Here is a 19,722-nt window from a genome sequence, read left to right as displayed (position 1 = left end):
CTTTCTTTAAATCTAAACCAGCAGGCTGAGACTGCTGAAGTATCTGCCATGAAAGACGATATGCAATCACTGCTTTCATTATGTGGCTGTTGGCAGCAGTGGCAACACTTTAACTACTCTAACACCAGAGGCATTTACTAGCTTCTGTCAAACTGGGTTAAAGAGAAAAATGAATCGTTTTGAATCTAAAGCAGTAGTAATATTTTTTATACTTAAGAGCCAAACTGCATTTCGTATTGTTCCAAAAGTACAATTTAGGATGCCAGTGGCAACATATGATGCCTCTGGAGTTTGTCAGCATGCAATTTTTGACAAATCAGATCAAGGCCTGGAAACATGGACCAACCAGATTAATCTCCAGTTAAGGAACATACAGTACTCCCCCAGGCAGCATGGTTCAACTTGACAGTGACAGAGAAGTTAGCTAGCATGATAGACGAGACAGTACAGAAGAGTGAGCAAATGCCAAAGTTACATCGTGCTGAAATCAGTGACCAGGGCACTTTGTGGAAACGGGGTAGACGCCATTCTCCCTGATCACTACAGATCAACTTTGTAGTTTAAAATGACAATTCTAAGGTGGAAAAGTTGCATTTTATTGCTTTAACCCATCCAAGTTTGGTTTCGTGCCTTGAAATGTGTTTCTCTTTTTGAATAGAGCATTAACAACACTTAAACCCCAAGGGAAAAATTCCAATAATTTGCATCAGGGATAGTATTGCTAGCAGTTACAACAGGGATTATCAAATATTCATCAATTGCAACTAAGGCTGTACACTGTGAGCAACGACTTGCAATGAGGCATGCATACAAGCATTTGTAACTCCTCCTGTTGAGGCTATTTTTCATACCATTAGAAGGAGAAGCACTGGTAGCATATCAAACACACATACACATACATTTACTGTAACAAATTGAAAGTAAACATGAACCAGTTCAGCCTTCATGTCTGATCCTGTTCTGTAACTCAAACAATGAAGCAATTCACCAGCCCCTCCTTAAAGACAAATACAGTTTCACTCCATCATGTTGTGTTAATGTGTTAACAACTTCTGAGGAACAAACACCTAAATTCAACTGGATTTTTTTTTTTTATTAATTTGTAACTGACTGAAGATATCAAAGGCCTTGATGCATCTCCTGTTCTTTGTGGTCAATACATTTAAATTCATAATGGACAAAGATAATACAGGTTCCTTGTTCCTTTAAGGTTGTATAAGAAACTTCATTATTTCTGCCCTGGTTCTTTATTTTTATAATTTTTTATATAAAATATTAATGTTGGGAGGAGTTGCATATAGGGGTGTGATGAGATCTCATGCCATGACATCTTGTATTATAATAGGCTACATCAGAGGTCTTGACCTGCCCCCTTAAAGTGTCTTAAGAGAAACTCAGTTATGAATTTGTGCTACAAAAACAAATATTTATTGATTAATTGATAAATCAATGATAACATGCTATATCTGACAAGTTTTTCACAACAAAAGTCGGTAGTTGTAAATTTACTTGGTTCCTAATTTGTGAATGCCCACATCAGGGAATGTAGTTTAGGCAGTAGCAGCTTGATGCACCTCAGCAACACAAGGGGGGAAATACAAAATCCTTTGTCTGTGATCTTATTCTAAGACATGGGTTGAGTATGCCATCACAGGCTTGTTTTGGGGAGAAGGGGATTGTAAGACCTGTATATGCATTTAGATGCATTGTCTTGTTTAATTTATTAATGCCAGGATATGAAGCCATTAGCCCAAAATGCAAAAAACTTACTGAGATATAAATTTTAGACCATTTTACCTAGCTCTAGCTCATAACAACATTATCATGATTCAGTTATTCTGCGATATATGGCAAGTAGTAAGACTGTCATGTAGCATGCATAATGATATCTGATAAATAGAAGCTGTTAAAAAGCTTGAGTAAACAGGCTTCTTCTATTGATGATTTATAAAATGCTGGAGTGTGACTTGTCATGCAAAGGGGGTGATGGGTCCTGTTGCTCAACCAGTTGAGAACTGCTGGTAAAAACTGTCTTCCTGTGTGATGACTTGCATTGTGTTCACAGCTTGCAGACTGTGTGAAGCTCAGTAGCTCTTTTAGTACCATCTGCTTTCACTGTGTGCAGCACTACAAAGTAACAGTATGGTAGTTGAGCTCTCAGCCAACCTTGACAGTTTGGGAGGTATTTTATTTTTCGGGGGGACAAGTATTTAATGTACTTACTGTTTTTATCATCTGTTATCCTATGACAAGCCACATTATCATGAAATAGCATCAAGGTATTTACAGCCCAAATCATTTGTAAGCAGTATTGGTTGTAATTTCTGCCTGAGAGCTAAGTTTGGTATTGTGATAGTGGCCTCAGTGGTATTTCTGGAAAGGTTGTCTTTACCATGTCCTGCACATGGGGCCCTCAATGCAGCAGACTTCAGAGCAGTTGTCATCTGCAGTTCATACATCCTGAGACATTGAATGTGTCTTACCAAAAGTAGGTCTTCACATGCTCTTGAATCAAAACCCACGTCTCCCCAAAGTCGTCTGATTTCCACAGCTGCAGGAGGAGAGAGACACGGTGAGAAGAGGAGGAGAAGGAAGAAGAGGAGGGGGATGGTGAACTGTAGAAATGTAGGTCAAGCTCATTCCTTTCGTTTTGGCTCTTGCACATGTGACATGAGAACGCATAAGAGCTGTTTGGCGCTATTGTGCTTCAACTCAAGACAAAGACACCAAAAAAAAAACTTGCATGTGGAAACCTTGGCAACCAGTAGTTCTTCTATTGGTTATTTTGTATGTGAGGTTCTGAATCATACGAGTACTGAAAATTTAAAAGCAGCTCTAGAGGTGCAAGCATTTTTGTGTAACCAAATCATAGGGGGAAGAAATCCCTGAAAAGAACATTTTGAATGTAATGCATGAGTTCATGCTTTAGTAGTAGTTATAATGTGAGTATTTGTATCAAAAACTATGGCATTATTTGAGCAATAAATGGAAAGTCTGAGGGTATAAACCAACAGAAAAGATGCTTCTAGATCTTAAAAGAAATTTGTAGGAAAATCAGAGACTGTATCCACATCTGCCATTTTTTATACTGGCAGTGCCTATTTCTTTCCGCAGACTTTTGCAGAGTCATCAATGGCACTTCTCCCACTGACCAACCAAAGTGAAGAAAGGGCGGGACATGATACCAGCTTTGTCAATTACAGTGGCGAGAAGAAACCAATCTGTCTTATCTTTTCGAGGGTATAATTTCCAGGTCTATAGCTGCAAAGGCCAGGACATAGTTCCTTTAATTTATTTTTTTCTTGTCGAAGTTTCCTTCAACGAAAGAAAAGATGGGAAAAACCTCACACATACTACTGAGGAAAGCAGAAGTCAACATACAGTGCTTAACAAATTTATTACACCACCTGTCATATTTGTCTCAAAGACCATCCAGCATCATGAAGTGCTTTAATACGGACTCTTTCATTTTCAGTGAGCTCTCCACGTTTTACCATTTTGAACAGGAATGAGGGATTTCAAACTGAATTCATCCAAATTTGAGCCGGCTCACTGGGCTTCTCTGAGAAGTCAGAAATGAATCAAGCATAACATTCAACCACTAAAACAAATTTTTCTGTTCAGGAATGCAAGTAAATAACTATAATCTGACATATTAATCAAGAAATATTAATGTGCTTTACTATTTTTTCAGGTTTTTTTGTAAATCAGTACATTTGAAAATTCATGGATAACAATGATAATTATATTTTAGCATTAAAAATATCATTTGGGTTAAAGAGCTTCTACATATTGCTGTATTAACCATTGCAGAAACATAAAAAATGATTTGGTAATTACCAACGCTGTTAATTTAGGGCAGCTGTGGCATAAACCGTACTTTGGTTAGAGTTAGGGTGGTTTAATAAATTTTTTAAGCACTGTATGTGAGTGAGTGACAATAAACGCAGGTGAGAGATGCTCTAACGCTTAGGTTGTGTATGCTGGTGGCTCAAAAAGCACCGTCTATGGACGCAGAGTCCTAAGCTGTGTTCCCACCAGGTGGCCAAGTTTGATTGAGCACAGCATGGCATGATTCGATATGTTAAACCCCAAAATAGTTTGCATTTCCAAAGACACCTGTACCCTCACTTGGTGGGTGGACTGTAAAGGCTATGCATGTGAGGTCACAGGCAGCGTGAGTCTCTGCTGTTCCAGCTGCTGGGTGGAAGAAAGTTCATACTGATGACAGAAATCAGCAGAAGGTAAACATCAAGAAGCTAAAAATTGCAGAGTTTTTCGTAACATCTTTAGGATGTTTACCACGATCAGTACAGATCCTCATTCTCTAAGATCTTTGGAGTATCATTTGGAGCTGTAACGTTATGTTTTTAGCTGTCCACGCTCCAAAAAAACAATATAAATTTCTGCCCAGTCCAAATATCCCTAATTTAAGCGCATGTTAGTCTGTTTCTCCCATGTTTTTTCACTCATCCTGGCTGAAGAGTAGTGTTGCACACTGAAAATGATGTCAGTGCAAACCCTCTTTTGTGTGTGAAGCTCCACCCTTCTGGGATGGATAGGTAAGCTTGGCACTCTTACAGAAGGGTGTCAAAAAATAGGACAGTAGAGGCCAGTTATTTGGGACCCTTTCAAACTTTTGTTAATGGAAACGCCCCATGCTATACCAAACTGAGCCGGACAACTCAGTGGAAATGACCTATTTGAGCTGTCAATTAACTATTTAATTACTGTAAATAAAAGTCAAGGCTTTTTCTCTGCACACAGATGGCCTCTCTCTGTCATATATTATAATTTCACTGATTTGTTTAAATCCCCGTATTAAGCAGGATTAACAGAGTCATTTTGACCCAGGTGTGTTCGGACTGCACACAACAGAAGCCTTTAAATTGTGCAGTTTCACCGATCAACACAATGACACTCATACTTGTGTTTGGCTGCTCTGAGGTAAAGGTGAAATGTGGTCGTACTGGTTAGCAGCACGGATGACAATGGGCGAACGGCTCTGGTTACATTCCTGCAGTTATCATGCCAGCTGTATACTTAATCAAATCTAGGGCATCCATGATGTTGTGTGTTGTATAAAACTGCACATTTTAGGGTCATACCAGGGCAAAACCTGTTTGGTAACCATGCTATTTAATCAGCAACTAAGTAGGACACACCTAATATGCAAATAAGATGACCTCAAAAACCCTACAAAGGTCTTCTTTACAGCTATTCTTTTGCTAAAGCTATGGTTTCTCTCTATTGAAAGAAATTCTGGTGACAGGGCAAAACAGCACCAGGAGATTGTTTCTATCATAAAGGTTGGACCGATGAGCTAAGATGAAACCACATTAGGTATTAGACTACTTAAGGCTACTAGATTTTAATGATTTAATCCTAATAATTATTTTAATACATTTCAAAAAAGTATATTTTTTCATGTTTTGCATTTTAATGTCTTATTTTTGCCCCATGTCATGTTTTTGATGCCTTTTGCAACTGAATTAGTTTTGATAAATCTTGTTGCTTATGCATACAGAAAACCGTATGTAATTGCTTGTACCATCTTTTTAGCTTTTGCAGGTCAAATCGAGGGCAAGCTATTTATTTCCTGCTGTATAACCTGCCAGACAAATCATGCAATAGCTTTAAGGTCATTACTGTATGAATGCAGACACTGTATTCTTCCTGCAGCTGAAATAAGAAAAGCACCTTTAAATGTTGCACGGAGATGGAAATACCTTTGAAAACTTCCTCATATACAGAGCCTATTAAAAGTATTCACCCCCTTGGATGTTCCCTTTTATTGGTTTTATAAATCAATCAAGGCTTTTTTGACAAAGAAGACAAAAAACTCTTTCATGTCAAAGGGAATAAAAGATTTCTACAAATTAATGTCAATTAAACAAAATATGTTATGTAAATCAAGTGAGTACATTAATATTCACCTCCTTTAAAGTGACTGAACTAATTCAACAAAGGTTCAGACAACTGGTGCAGTGAGTTGTTTCAAATGATTGTAGTATAAAGATTCCTGTGTCTGAATGGTCTAGTCACTGGTTAATCAGTATTCCTGGCTACCATTACACCATGAAGACAAAAGAACACTCCAAGCACTCAGAGAAAAGGTTATTGAAAAGTATAAGTCAGGGGATCGGTACAAAAAAAAATCCTAGGCACTGAACATCCCCAGGAGTTCAAGTAAATCCATCACCAAGGAGTGAAAAGAATATGTCACATATGTAAATCTGCCTAGATCAGGCCGTCGTGTCAAACTGAGTGACTGTGCAAGACAGAGAGTAGTGAGAGAGGCCACCAAGACATCTATGACTATTCTGAAGGAGTTACAAGCTTCAGCAGCTGAGATGGGAGAGACTCTGTATCCAACAACTGGTGCCCATGTTTGTTCTTCACCAGTCAAAGCTTTATGGGAGAGTGGCAAAGAGGAAGCCACTGTCGAAGAAAACTAATACTAAATTTGGACTAGAGTTTGCCAAAAGGCATGAGGAAGACTCTATGGCCAAGTAGGAGAAAGTTCCTTGGTCTGATGAGACCTAAATGGTGCTTTTTGGCTATCAGAAAAGACACGTTTGGCAGACACATCACGACAAACACATCAACCCCACTGTGAAGCATGATCGTGGCAGCATCATGCTGTGGGGATGCTTCTTGGCAGCCCGCCCTGGATGGCTTGTAAAGGTGGGGGGTAAAATGAATGCAGAGAAAAAAAAGGAAAATCCTGGAGGACAATCTTATTCAGTCTGCAAGAGAACTACAGATTTGGTAAAGATTTATTTTCCAGTAAGACAATGACCAAAAGCATACAGAGAAAATATCACAAGAATGGTTTAAAGACAACAAGGTGAATGTTCTGGAGTGGCCAAGTAAAAGCCCAGACCTCAATCCAATAGAGAATTTGTGGCTGAACTTGAGAAGGGCCATTCAGGTCTGCAACCTAATAGAGCTTGAGCAGCCGTTAAAAAAAAAAAACAGAATGGCGTAAAATTGCAGTGTCCAATGTGCAAGCCCTTTTTTGTCAAAAAGGCAAAATATATTAACCATGATTGATTTATAAAGTTAATAACAGGGTAAAACATCCAAGGGGGTGAATACTTCAGATAGACACTATATCGATAACAAGTAGCCAACAATGTTTAGATTATTTTTCTGTGTTTTTATGTGCAGAATTTTATTTTATCCAATAAGTTTATTTGTATATTTCATGAGGCAAAATTCAAACACTTGTCTTTCTTTTGTTGTTCATTTGATGTTTCAATTTATGATACACACTCAACACTTTCATCAGTTAATGCAGGAATACAGAGCAGAAGTGTCTTTACCTGCTTGTTTGGGTGCGAGCCATCGTAGCCAAGCACCAGGCTGGATCTTCTGTTGTGGAGCAGCAGGTCTGTGGGTTTGAAGGGCAGAGGAAAGCCCTGCACGCTCTTGCAAAAGTCAAAGGTGTTCCACAGGTAGTTGTTGGTTGAGTCCACAAAAAGGTACTGACAGAAAAGAAGAAAAAACAAAATGAAACACACACAACTGAATTTTAAGCCTACCTTGGATATGAAGTATAGAATTTTTCAAGCTAATGAAAGTGGAATAAGTCTTACAGCTCAGTGCTTCGTCAACACTACGTATTCCCCTGCTGCATTACACAGTTTGATTATGTAATTGCACTGAGCTAATCCCACTTTCCTCAGCTCACTTTGAAGTACTGTGTCACTGTTTTCCCAAATAGCTGCTCAGTTCCTTATAAGCAGGTCACAGAAAGCAGAAAACACAAGTTACTGAAGCAGTAAGTGTCAGCTGAGGTGTTTCTCAGGGGCCTCAGTGATTTCTGACTGCAGTGTTTCAACACAAAGTCAAGGTGCCAGATCACTAATGCACTCAGAGAGCTTTGCTAATTCAGTCCCGCTGGGATCAGTGACTGTTGAAGTGTTGAGAGGAGAGCAGAATGCTGAAGAAAATCTACAGGCCAGGAAGAAAGTGAATCCAGGAGCAGTTAGGAACTTTAATTTCCTTAACTAAGAGCCTTATTTCTGCATCAGCACTTTGTTTAAATATTCAAATATACTTAAAGAAGTTGTATTAGGATGATTTTTTCTACTCGCATTCTCAGATTCTTAAACCTTGGTTGTAAAGTGCATATTTTAATGGGTTAAAAATAGTTTTTCCTTTTGTTCTTGTCGATTGCTTCAGCTGGCATCAGTGAAACAAGCTGGATCATAATCCCTGTTGACCAAACAAACCCGATCAAAGTACATCCACTCTAAGTTGGTGCTTTTGTCACAAACAGGCTCAGAATTGTTATTTTAAGTGTAAAAACTCACTATTGATTAATTTGCATGCTGTTTCGTTTTATGGTGTAGTGGATCTTAAAACCACAATACAAAAACAACTGCTTCACAGCAGCTACAGTAACTCTCAAGGGACACATTACACCAAAGGGCAAGTGTTTAACAAACAACAAACTGCCTATTACCTGTTATGCATGCTTCATGTCAGCCTTGAAGGAAGAAATGCTGTCTCGAAGTACATTTTAAAAGATGATTAGTATTTGCAGCAAAACATATGAGGTATAAAACCTGCTTATCATAGTTTGCTACAATGTCTCATCATTTGCTATCCTTGTTGGCAGACATGATCGTGATGATAAAAGAATGAAAAAGATTAGCCAATGGCGGTATGCTCTAATGAAGTTTGTTGGACAGAAAAGATTTCCAGAAGCTGATGGCATTCATCAAGCAGGAGTACGAGCCACCGTCGCAGAAAACAATGGCTATGAGAGTGGAATTTATTTCTGAGGAAAAAGACTGTTAACAGACTTGTTGTATGGTGGCATAAAGCTCTGTGAATTCCATTTTCAGGGGACTTTTATTCTGAGGGGTGAAAATGAAAGTTCTGTACTTTTGTACTGCTGAGAGGTTGATGACAGTGAATAAAGTCTGGATCATCTCACAAGTATTACAAGGCTCCAGCGTTGTTTTATTTCCTTGATAATCACACTGTACTGTCAATCAATTCAAATTTTTAATGGTGATTAATCTCTGTATTTCTGTAGCTGACTGCAATTAAACTCCTCATTGTGATATAACAGACCTGCTTTTATTTTGAAAGAAAACAGGGAACGTAGATAAGAACATGAACCTAATCAGTGAAAAGGAACTTGTTATGGATTGTAATGAAAATATGGGAACAGTAGAAAGTAAAATGTTTGATATTACAAGAAGCGAATGTCTTCTGACTTCTGAATTGAGCAGTCTGTGAGTTTTTAAAACTGAAAATAGGCATTAAATCAATTCACAGATTCAGATCGATTCTCATTATTTAGTAACGATATCGATTCATATGATCCAAAGTTTATTCATACATATAGGCCTGCTCCACTTCCTGAAAACTCCTCACACAACCAGTCTAAGACCTGCACACTCCTCTAAAAGCCTTTAGATCCATATTCAAGGTGTAACTCTTAAGCCCAATTACCTTTTTCGTAATATTTGGTGTGCGTTATTAATATGAGCTGGATATGCATATGCAAGATGTGCCGGCATGTAGATGTATAATATAATGTAAATACTACTAGTCTAGGGTCAATTTTTAATGCAAACCTTTGTGTTTTTAATAATGTGCTTGGTAAGAACATTCATTGTACTTTTTCCAACTTTTTTCTTTGAGAATCTCTTAAATGTTGAAGCAAAATAGGTTTTGTAACTAAAACATCCCTACATGAGTCATGACTCAAACCTGTAGTGAATCAAATCTTGAATTTCATCATGAATTGAATTGGGGCTTAACCAAATTGATTCAGGTAATCAGAGGTTATACCCAGCCCTACTGACAGGCATATGGCACACCTATGTGTCGCTCAACAGCCAAGGTCAAGCTCAACAGCATCTCTTTTGTCCAGGCATTTTCACCTCGGTACTACTCATGGAGACCAACGACAGTTTTTGGGCCCTTGGGACATGGCAACCCATCTGGGCAGTACCCTAGGCCGTGCTTACTCGCCACAACATTTCTTACTCTGCCCTTAAGGTGTGGACCATAATCTTAATAGATTATTTTACCCATGCCCCTGGTGTCAATCCTCCTTCACACCTAATGGTGCCCTCATCCAGGTGTACTCACCACATCTACATCTTACTTCAGCTGTAAATGTTGGTCCAAACATGCCTAAAAGTTCTGCACAGAACTGTTTGTAAACCAATACATCAATAACTATGAATGGCTAAAAGGCTAAATTATTTTTGCTCCTAGGTCTGACACACTACAGTCATGAAACACAACTGAACAACCGAAGCAAACCTTTCAATTTGCTGTTTACATGTGACTTTTACTAGTTAGTCCTTTGTGTCGCCAAGAGACTAGAGCAGTGCTGTACAAGTTCATACCATTTACCATTCAGTTCAAAGTGTTGTGTTGGGAACCTTTATCAATGCGCGGCGCTCTGTCTGACTTACCCGTCTGTTATCTGCAGGACTGTGGTAGAACTGGGAGATGACCTGCTTGGCTCCTTCTTTAAACTTGACCCCTAAGAGCTGGAACTTCTCTGAAACAAGCGTGAAGGTGGTCCCGTAGTCATATGACACATAAACCTGGACAGAAGAGAAAAAAACAGAAGAGAAGGAAATCAATGATTTTGAGGTTTGTGTTAACTGATGAGCAACATCAATTTTGACTAGATTCATCTCTCCTAAGTGAAACTGAGATGTGAAATTGTACCACGTATTTTAGTAGTAGTGAAACAAAATGGGAGTGGTCAGAAATTTCCTCATAAACTTATAAGAACATTTTTATTGATTCAAGCTTTTCCTTTTAAGAACCTCTGAGGATTTGTGGCTGTGATGTTTCTCTTCTCATCAGTTTTTAGAGTTCTCTAACAATCAATCAAATGTATTTTATGCTTTACCTTCCTCATTAAACACACTCAGAGCACATTTAAGGGATTTTGTAAACAGAACTGTTTACTTCCTTGTTTGTTCACTAGCAAGCTTCCTCCATTATGCCTTTCTAAATTTACATAATGGCACTATTAACAAGCAGGAAAGCATCAAATGTAACAACAGAAGCATGTGATATTCACATAAAAAAATAAACACTACCTCTGTTTCTGTGAATAAAAAATGGTTACAGTGTAAGGTGTTGAATAAAAAAGAGAACAGTCAGAATGTGTGGTGACATCAAAAAAAAAAATAGAGGTTTAACTGTTGTCAAAATGAAACTAGATTAAGAAAGGCAGCTGGGGAATGTTGATCTCATTTAGAAACAGGCTACACCCTGAATTTTTTGGCAAACAGATTATACAACTACAGAGTGATCTTTTCCACAGATCACCTAAAGTATAACGTAAAAGAAACTCTGATACACAGAGAAACAGCTGGTCTAAAGCTTTGCATGAACAAAACGTTTTGATATTGATTCAGTTCTGATGAACCAAGCTGATTTCAGCTTTGATTTGTATTCTCAAAATCAGATCCATATAAATGTCAGAAAACTGCTTTGTAAAATCATATCTTGGTAAATGAAGACTAGCTCACATAAAAGTTTCACATTTTAAATTAAAAAAAAACTGACTCAACAGACGCATGTTCTCTGAGTCATTTAAATATAATTAAGATGCTATCCTCTTTAGGAGAAGTGAATATACTGTAATTAAATATATAAAATAAATTGAGTGAGAATAAATTCTAGTGCCAAATGAGAATGTTCCATTTCTCTGTAATTAGCTAAAAGGCTAAAGTATCCTCTCGACTACATATTCCAGGGATCAATTATAAATTATCTATCCTATCAAACTATTCAGCTTTTCAACCGTGGGCCCTTGATGAGGTTTATTTATTTAAATAACTGTTTAAAATCTACATAAAGCTCTGTGAGGGTGTACAATGTACAACAGTTAAATCTGACATGTTCCATAGTTGCTGAGTTGGCTTTTCATCTGTGCAGAAACCAGTAAAAAAAAGCAAATGTGATTTTGTTGAGTCACTGTCTACCTCTCTTAGAAAGACTGATTCAGTTAAAAGCATTTTCATATAGAAAAATTGAGATTTTTCTGATGTTATAAGGTAAAGAGTCAAATTTAATCAAAAGTTTTTTTGGTAGCAGTCTTCTGAGCAAATCAAAACTATTTTTTTTTGTATTTCTGGCATCTTAATGACAAAAGGGTACAGGAAAAAAACTGGAAAATGCGTCGGTAGATTCCCTAAAGAAGAAAGGAGTAGGTCAAGGGCTGTTACTCAACTCCCTTTTAAACAAGGAGGAAATAAATCAGACGCACAAGTCAGAACAGAAAAATTAAGGTGTGCAAGTTCAACCATGCAGCTTAAAGCTTTCAGTTTATTCCAAGTGAGTGTTAGTCTGTGTGTATGTTTGTGTTATACAGTAGCAGATGGAAGACTCAAACTGTGGCTTGACAATCAAAACATCACCAGAAACATGAGAAACATGTTGGACAAGTGTCGGCACACACCTTCTGCTACTTGCTGATTTACTGAGATTACGTTTCAATTCAAAAGGGAGGTAAGGATGATGGAGGGCAATGTGTGAGGTGTTTCAGTCAGAGCAACAACAAAAGTGACCTCATAAAACCCCCCTCTTAAGAACGTATGCCCTCAGGTGAACTTACCGAGCTGGTTTTGGGCCCGGTGGCTCCTGCGCTGTCTCGGGCCAAAGCTACGATCACATTGCTCTTTTCTCCAGCCCAGTGGACCACCATCTGGTTGTGAGAGTCGTTCAGGTTGGCCTGCAGGACAAAACAAGATGAATTAAAGATGGACACCAGGGAGAAGGGCAAAGTAGGCCAAATCAAACTTCACAGCAGAGACACCGTGTTGGTGGAAAGCAAGAAAATAAGACAAAATACAAATGAAGCACACAGAAGAAAAAAAGGCTAAACAGAACAAATCTTTACAGCATATTCTGTTCATATTAAAAAGGATTTATCAGTACCATTTATCAGTATTTTATTGAATCAGCATTTCTCTGCATGAAGGTTAGCCACATAACCAGATTTCCAAACTTCGATATTTAATACTAGTAAAAAAAAAAAAAAAAAAAAAAAAAAAGTTTGATACCTGCTTGAATGTCACAAAAATAAAAACACAAGTTCTAGGGTACACATATTGGGTCATGTCTTGTTTATAGTCAACAAAAAAGCAGGCAAACTCCTGCACACACTGTATCATCTTAAACTTTTGGAAGGGAACACAATATCTAACAGAAGGTTCACCTAAAGGTATTTATAAAGGTACTACTTATTACCAGTCATGATCCTGTAATGTTTCAGGTGCATCTCAGTAAATTAGAATATCATCAAAATTAATCAATTTAAAAAGTGAAACTCATATTCCATAGATTCATTACACACAGACTGATGTATTTCAAGTGTTTATTTCTTTTACTTTTTATGATTATGGCTTACGGATAATGAAACCCAAAATTCAGTATCTCAGAAAATTAGAATATCGAGAAAAAGTTTAAAATTGGAAAGTCATGGTGTCACACTCTAATCAGCCAACTAAGTCAAAACACCTGCTAAGGTTTCCTGAGCCTTTAAATGGTCTCTCAGTCTGGGTCAGTAGGCTACACAATCATGGGGAAGACTGCTGACAAGAGAGATAACCAGAAGATGATCACTGACACCCTGCACAAGGAGGGTGAGACACAGAAGGTCATTGCTTAGGAAGCTGTTTTTTTTACAGAGCGCTGTATTCAAGCATATTCATGGAAAGTTGAAAGAAAGGAAAAAATGTGGTATAAACCAGTGCACAAGCAACAGGGATAACTGCAGCCTTGAGAGGATTGTGAAAAGAAGCCCATTAAGGAATTTGGGGGGAGCTTCACAAGGAGCAGACTGAGGCTGGACTGGATATGGGCTATAACTGTTGCAAACCTTGTGTCAGGCCACTTTTGAACCAGAGAGGTCAGAGGTGTCTTCCCTGGGCTAAGGACAAAAAGGACTGGACTGTTGCCCAGTGGACCAAAGTCCTCTTTTTAGATAAGGAGAATGTTGAATTTCATTTGTAAATCAAGGTCCAAGAGGCACAGGATCCATGTTGCTTGAAGTCCAGTGTGAAGTTTCCACAGTCAGTAATGTCTTGGGCTGCCATGGCATCTGCTGGTGTTGATCCACTATGTTTTATCAAGTCCAAGGTCAGCGCAGCCATCTACCAGGAAGTTTCAGAGCACTTCATGCTTCCCTCTGCTGGCCATCTTTATGAAGATGTTGATTTCATTTTCCAGCAGGATTTGGCATCTGCCCACACTGTGAGGTATTGTGAATTGGAAGATGAGAGACACCAGACCCAACAACGCAGAAGAGCCAAAGGCCACTATCAAAGCAACCTGAGTTTCCATAACACCTCAGCAGTGCCACAGACTGATTGCCTCCATGCCATGTCGCATTGCTGCAGTAGTTCATGTAAAAGGAGCCCTGACCCAAGTATTGAGCACTGTACATGTTCATACTTTTCAGTAGTCAAACATTTCTGTTAAAAATCCTTTTTTAATTAGTTTTAAGTGATATTCTAATTTTCTGAGATACTAAATTTTGGGTGTTCTTTAGCAGTAAGACATAACCATTAAAATTAAAAGAAATAAACACTTGAAATTTATCAGTCTGTGTATAACAGATCTATGAATACAAGTTTCACTTTTTGAATTTAAAACTGAAAAAAGTCAACTTTTTGATGCTATTCTAATTTATTGAGATGCACCTGTCGAAACATCTCAGCAAAGGTCAAGAGAAATGGGAGGCACAGGGTGAAATTTCAAGTGTTTTTTGCAAAGGGTCGGAATACTTACGTCAGTGTGATATTTCAGGTTTTTATGTTTCATAAAATTGCAGAAAAATTAAAACTTCTGATTTTAATTTGTCATTTCAGGGTACTGAGTGTAGATCAGTGAGAATAAAAATTATGTTTTTTTTTTACAATAGAAACAATGCAGCTCTGGCTTTTCAACAGTGGTAAAACATTGCTGCTGGAAACTGAAAAAGGTGCAATGATGAAGATTGATATTGTCCATCATTCCACTCCTTGGTGTTGTATCAAAATACTCACACTGAGGATAAAAAATGGCTGTTACAAATCTTCTAGATGGGCATACTGTCTCAAGAATAGATTTAGACATCTCTTCTTCTCAACACATGGTTTCATGTGTTGAGAAGAAGAGGCTTTCGCTGACAGCCGTGACTATTTTCTTCACTGTAAAACCCCAGACATAAAGCTGAAAATTTGTAATGATTTAACAACCGGGGCAGCAAGATTTTAAAGACTCCCTCTCTTTTTCTCTTCAACTGTCAGACTTAAACAATGAGGAGAGATAAAGATCGAGGAAGCAAACTAGCCTTCAGGGCTTCATGACAACTTATTACTGGTATGCAAACAAAAGAGGTAGAAACCTGAGATAACCTCATGTTGAGGAGTCTGAATCTGTCAGGGCAGATCTAAAAAGAAGACAAATATCTGATAAAACTTATTTTACAAGGTTAATAATAACAGTCAAGTGCAAAATAAATAAATGAAGAATCCAAAATTTGCTTTCCTTGAACAACACACCCATAAACCTCTGTTTCCACTACCATTCATTTGGAGTGGCAGCTCTCCACCCCAATGCAACCACCATACCATATAGAATTTAAATGAAATTTAAATGCAGCCTAGTTTTATTTCAGCACAGCATAAGTGTCTTTATTCCATTTCACTGTCTTAAGAAATGTCTGCTCTGCTCATTTACATACAGAAGGCCAGTTTTTGTCTTTGACACAATCACACTATAATGCAGCCTTAGGATAAGAATTTTGACTGAGCCTCTTACCCCAAGAAGTTTGGACCATTTCCTTTTCTTATTTCATAGTCTATTCAGTTATCTAAAAGATATATGACTCTCTAGGCACTAGTTTGGCTTAGTGGGTAGAGGAGATGACCATATGGAGTCCTCAATACAGTGGTCACAGGATCGATTCCCGGCCTTGGTGCTATTTGGTGCCTGTCTTCCCCCACTCTCCCCATATTTCCTGTGTCTCTCTATCTGAATAAAGGCAGAAGACCCAAAAAATAATCTAAAAAATATATTTCTCCTAAATATTTACAATACTGAGACAGTTGTTATGACTTTTATGACATAATTCTAACTGAAACACATGACATGCAGAAAGAATGCTGCTCTTTTAGTGAAAAAATAGAATGGATGTGTAATCGCAGCACATTTAAAATAAACAAGTAATTTCAACTCACGATTAGTTTACCTGTTATTTTCTAGGTTTCAATTTTTTTTTTTTACTTAATATATCAAACTTATAGATTAAAAAAAATGAATCCCAAACTGCAGAACTGGACTAGGGCCACTAACTCTTGACATAAAGAGAGAAGGAAATAAATAATACTTAATGGACTGAAGAGGCAGTGCAGTGTTATGTCACAGCCGTACATCAACAACGACACACCCCACTAATGAGGACTGACACTCCCTGCTGCATCAGTCTATCATGGAAGCTGGAGACAGAAGAAAATGTCAGCAGTGACTTTGCCTTGATCAAGCTGGTTACCAATGAAAATGTACTCAGGACAAAACCGGAGTATGTTCGACGTAAAAAAATACTTTAACATGCTTGAATAAATTCAGAATATTGGAAATTGATCATTGAGATTCTAGCACAAGTAGATTTTCCCACACCTCCAGCAACAAGAATGTAATTATTAGTTCTTGGTCTAAATAATCTTGCAATGCTAGTACTTTGGGCATTTTCTAGACAGCAATGGATCTATGTATCTTATTGGGTCAAGCGGAAGATTAAAAGACTATTTAAGGACATTAACATCTGGATGATCACACTCTTATAGTGGATGTGTGTTTGTGCAGCCTGTCTCTTCCCATGTAAAGAAGGCTACTATAATGACTTACTGGAACACATACTGATTCCCCACTCAGTGCACCTCCCACAGGGCTCGTAGATCAATGAAAAGAAATAGGCTATTTCATCTTTTTCATTGTCGCTGCCTCACCCTCTGTGCTGCCTCTCTTCTCTTATCTTTTATTGATGATTCTGTGAGGGGGCAGCCTTCTGAAGGAGCTCTGCTTTTTGCTTCAAAGGCGTTTTTTCTGCTCTTCACGCTGTGGAGTAAACAACAAATATCTCTGCTTCCCCTGTCAGCTGTGATCAGAGACAACCCTTAACCCACTTCTTGTTTGTAACTTCTACGATCGCGGCGCTGATGTGGATGACAGGGCCCAAAACGATGTTATTGTGAAAGCATGAGGAAGTGGAGTTTAATAAAATATTTGGCTTGAAATATTTCAGTACTTATGAAGAGCTGCTGGCAGTGCATTGCTGTGCCTGTTGTGTGGTGAACATCAGGGTTTGGATTCGACAAGAATCTTCCAGCAGCAGAAAAGGCTGAGACGCTAATATCACCACCCACAGAGGCCTCACAAATCTATAAAAGCAACACACAAACAGCACATAGTGTGTTCTGGATAAGGGGGTGGGTATTTCTTGAAAATTACAACTGTTTATCACAAAAGACTCCTGGAAAACATCTTAAACCTCCAGAGAGTGATGATATTTAAGTGACCATCGTGTGGATTTTTCCTATAAGCATGGTGCTAAAGTTGATAGTGAAGCCAACATCCTGCAGGACTAGACTCTGTGTCGCCTGCTAGACACAAATGTAACATTTTCCTCAACAAAGGGACAGCTATGAGCTGCTGACATGAAGCCAGCTTTACTGATACACAACTTGCGCCTTCTTTTTCTTGCTTTAGTCATCAGCCTCCTCCTCCTCCTCTCCATCTTCCTCAGTCCCTTTCCCTCAGGGCCACCTCAGTAAAAAGCCATCGCCGTCTCTCCCTCCCTGGCCGAGGTGTTGCAGCAGTAAATCTCTGCATTTTAAGCCTCATTGGGTCGTGGTGTGAGCTGGCCAAAAAGTCTGCCGGCGGCTCTGCAGTGGAATCTGGGGAACGGTGATGACGGTGATAAAAACTATTTGCCAGGTTGCAGCAGATTGCAGCATTAGAGTCAAAGCAGCGAGGGTCCATCTGTAGATGATTGCCTCTCTGTTCACGGCTAGTGGCTCCAACTGAAGGGCAGCGCGACCATTAAACATTGGCTACTCTAGGGCTGCACACTAAAAGTCCAAGACTATCACCATTAGTCAAGAATACCCTCAGTTGATTTTTTCAGTGGTTTGACTTTGATTTAGTTTTAGCTGCATCACGCAGAGCAACAAAGAGAAAGGCTCAGAGTACGCTGTTCATCGGGTTAGTTTCAGTCCAAGAGATCCACATAAGCTCAAATCTGACAATTACATGGACTGCATGGAACGCTTTTTTTTTATTCTGCTCTCACTGAATTTCTGACCATTACTGCCCTATTCCAGTAGCGCATGCTGCCCACTCCTGTCCAAGCCTCAGACTGATTTAACTCCTGGTTATGGCTTAGAAATAGCAATGTCAAAGTCATAATTACTGGCGTAATTTACACATTATTTTTCACCATTTATTTTAAAGTTATACAGAGGTGGAATTGTTTCCTGATCACTCTGTTTCCTGATTTTTCTCCAAATAACGGCATAATAGCTCAGCATCTCTACGCCCCAGAGCGTATTTATGGTGATATGCCTACAACAGGGATTGTGAATCATCACATCCATGAAAGCCTAATATGTTTCCATGTGGGCATGTTTCAACAAAGTTCAGTTGTTTTCCAGCTCTGTCACTTTCGCTCTCAATTATAAAGAAAAACAAGACTCATGGGGCCCCTGCAGTATCTGTGTTTTGTGTGTGTTTAAGAGCAAAGGTCGTCTCCTCTTCAGGGTGTTAAACAGGGAAAGTGGCAAAACAGGGGATGGGGACAGTGGAGGGGGGCAAACTGAAGCAAAAGGTGCATCAATCTTGGATTTTATAGAAAATCTGTAAATATTTATGATTCTGTCATGGCACCTTTATTGAACAGGTACACCCAAGAAGACTTCTGAGAGGTGTCAAGGACAATTGGAGCAATGATGTGGTGTGCAAATCCACACAGAAAGACACGCCACCAATTATAGTTGTAAGCTGGTGCTCTAAATCAGCCTGCACTAAAACAAAACTTGGAGTGACAAGCTTCTTCCTTGTGAAACATGAGACTTCTGGGCTGAATTCAGAGTTGATTGTTGTGCTGAAAGTGATTCATATTGAACAGCCCTATCGTAGGACTTTTCAATCTTTTTATGATGTTTTTAATGATATGCTTTTTTTTTTTATTACATGTGATGTGATTGTACTGTGTTGATGGATGAGCTGGTGATGCAAGACAAATTTCGGAGCAATCAGACAATAAAGTATCATCTTATCTTATCTTATTCAGCTGACAAAAATTTGTGTCAAGTTCATTTATCTCCACCAAAAAAGCTCAGTGTTGTCTCCTTATGCAAATATTCTCACAGTTACAGGTGTCATAAACTGCCTCTTCCACCCTGCAGAGAGCAGACTCTGTGGTTTGACCACAGTGTTATGCCCTTCCTCGTGTCTGCAGACAGCTCGCTGTTTCAGACTCTGACTAAAGGAGTTCCTGTTAACTTTTTTGTGGTAAATTCAACATTAAAATTGCACACTATAATGTATAAGTACATCATTACAGATGATTTACTTTTACAGGATCAGTGTTAACTGCCAGTGGTGAGCATATCTGTAGTTATCTGTCTCTAGAACAGGAGCTTAAATACTGAACGCTTTGAAGAGGTTTGCAAAACA

The 19,722-nt window shown here is 38.6% G+C and overlaps 1 protein-coding gene across 3 annotated transcripts in view; it reads right to left on the bottom strand.

Annotated features, from left to right (window-relative positions):
• The window catches only part of sorl1 (sortilin-related receptor, L(DLR class) A repeats containing), a 132,146-nt gene that overhangs the window by 92,965 nt on the left and 19,459 nt on the right, over positions 1 to 19,722 (bottom strand). For 2 of the 3 annotated variants that reach the window (XM_041800923.1, XM_041800932.1), the window contains exons 2-5: positions 12,617 to 12,733; positions 10,452 to 10,586; positions 7,329 to 7,490; positions 2,484 to 2,551 (exon numbers count right to left, since the gene is read on the bottom strand). In XM_041800923.1, the coding sequence (XP_041656857.1) occupies positions 2,484 to 2,551; positions 7,329 to 7,490; positions 10,452 to 10,586; positions 12,617 to 12,733 (482 nt within the window). Of the gene's footprint in view, positions 1 to 2,483; positions 2,552 to 7,328; positions 7,491 to 10,451; positions 10,587 to 12,616; positions 12,734 to 19,722 lie in introns of those variants that run through there. The other variant, XM_041800942.1, reaches the window with a different exon arrangement.

Source organism: Cheilinus undulatus, linkage group 2 (genome assembly GCF_018320785.1).
Source record: "Cheilinus undulatus linkage group 2, ASM1832078v1, whole genome shotgun sequence".
NCBI lineage: Eukaryota > Metazoa > Chordata > Actinopteri > Labriformes > Labridae > Cheilinus > Cheilinus undulatus.
This window is presented reverse-complemented; position numbering and strand designations above follow the sequence as displayed.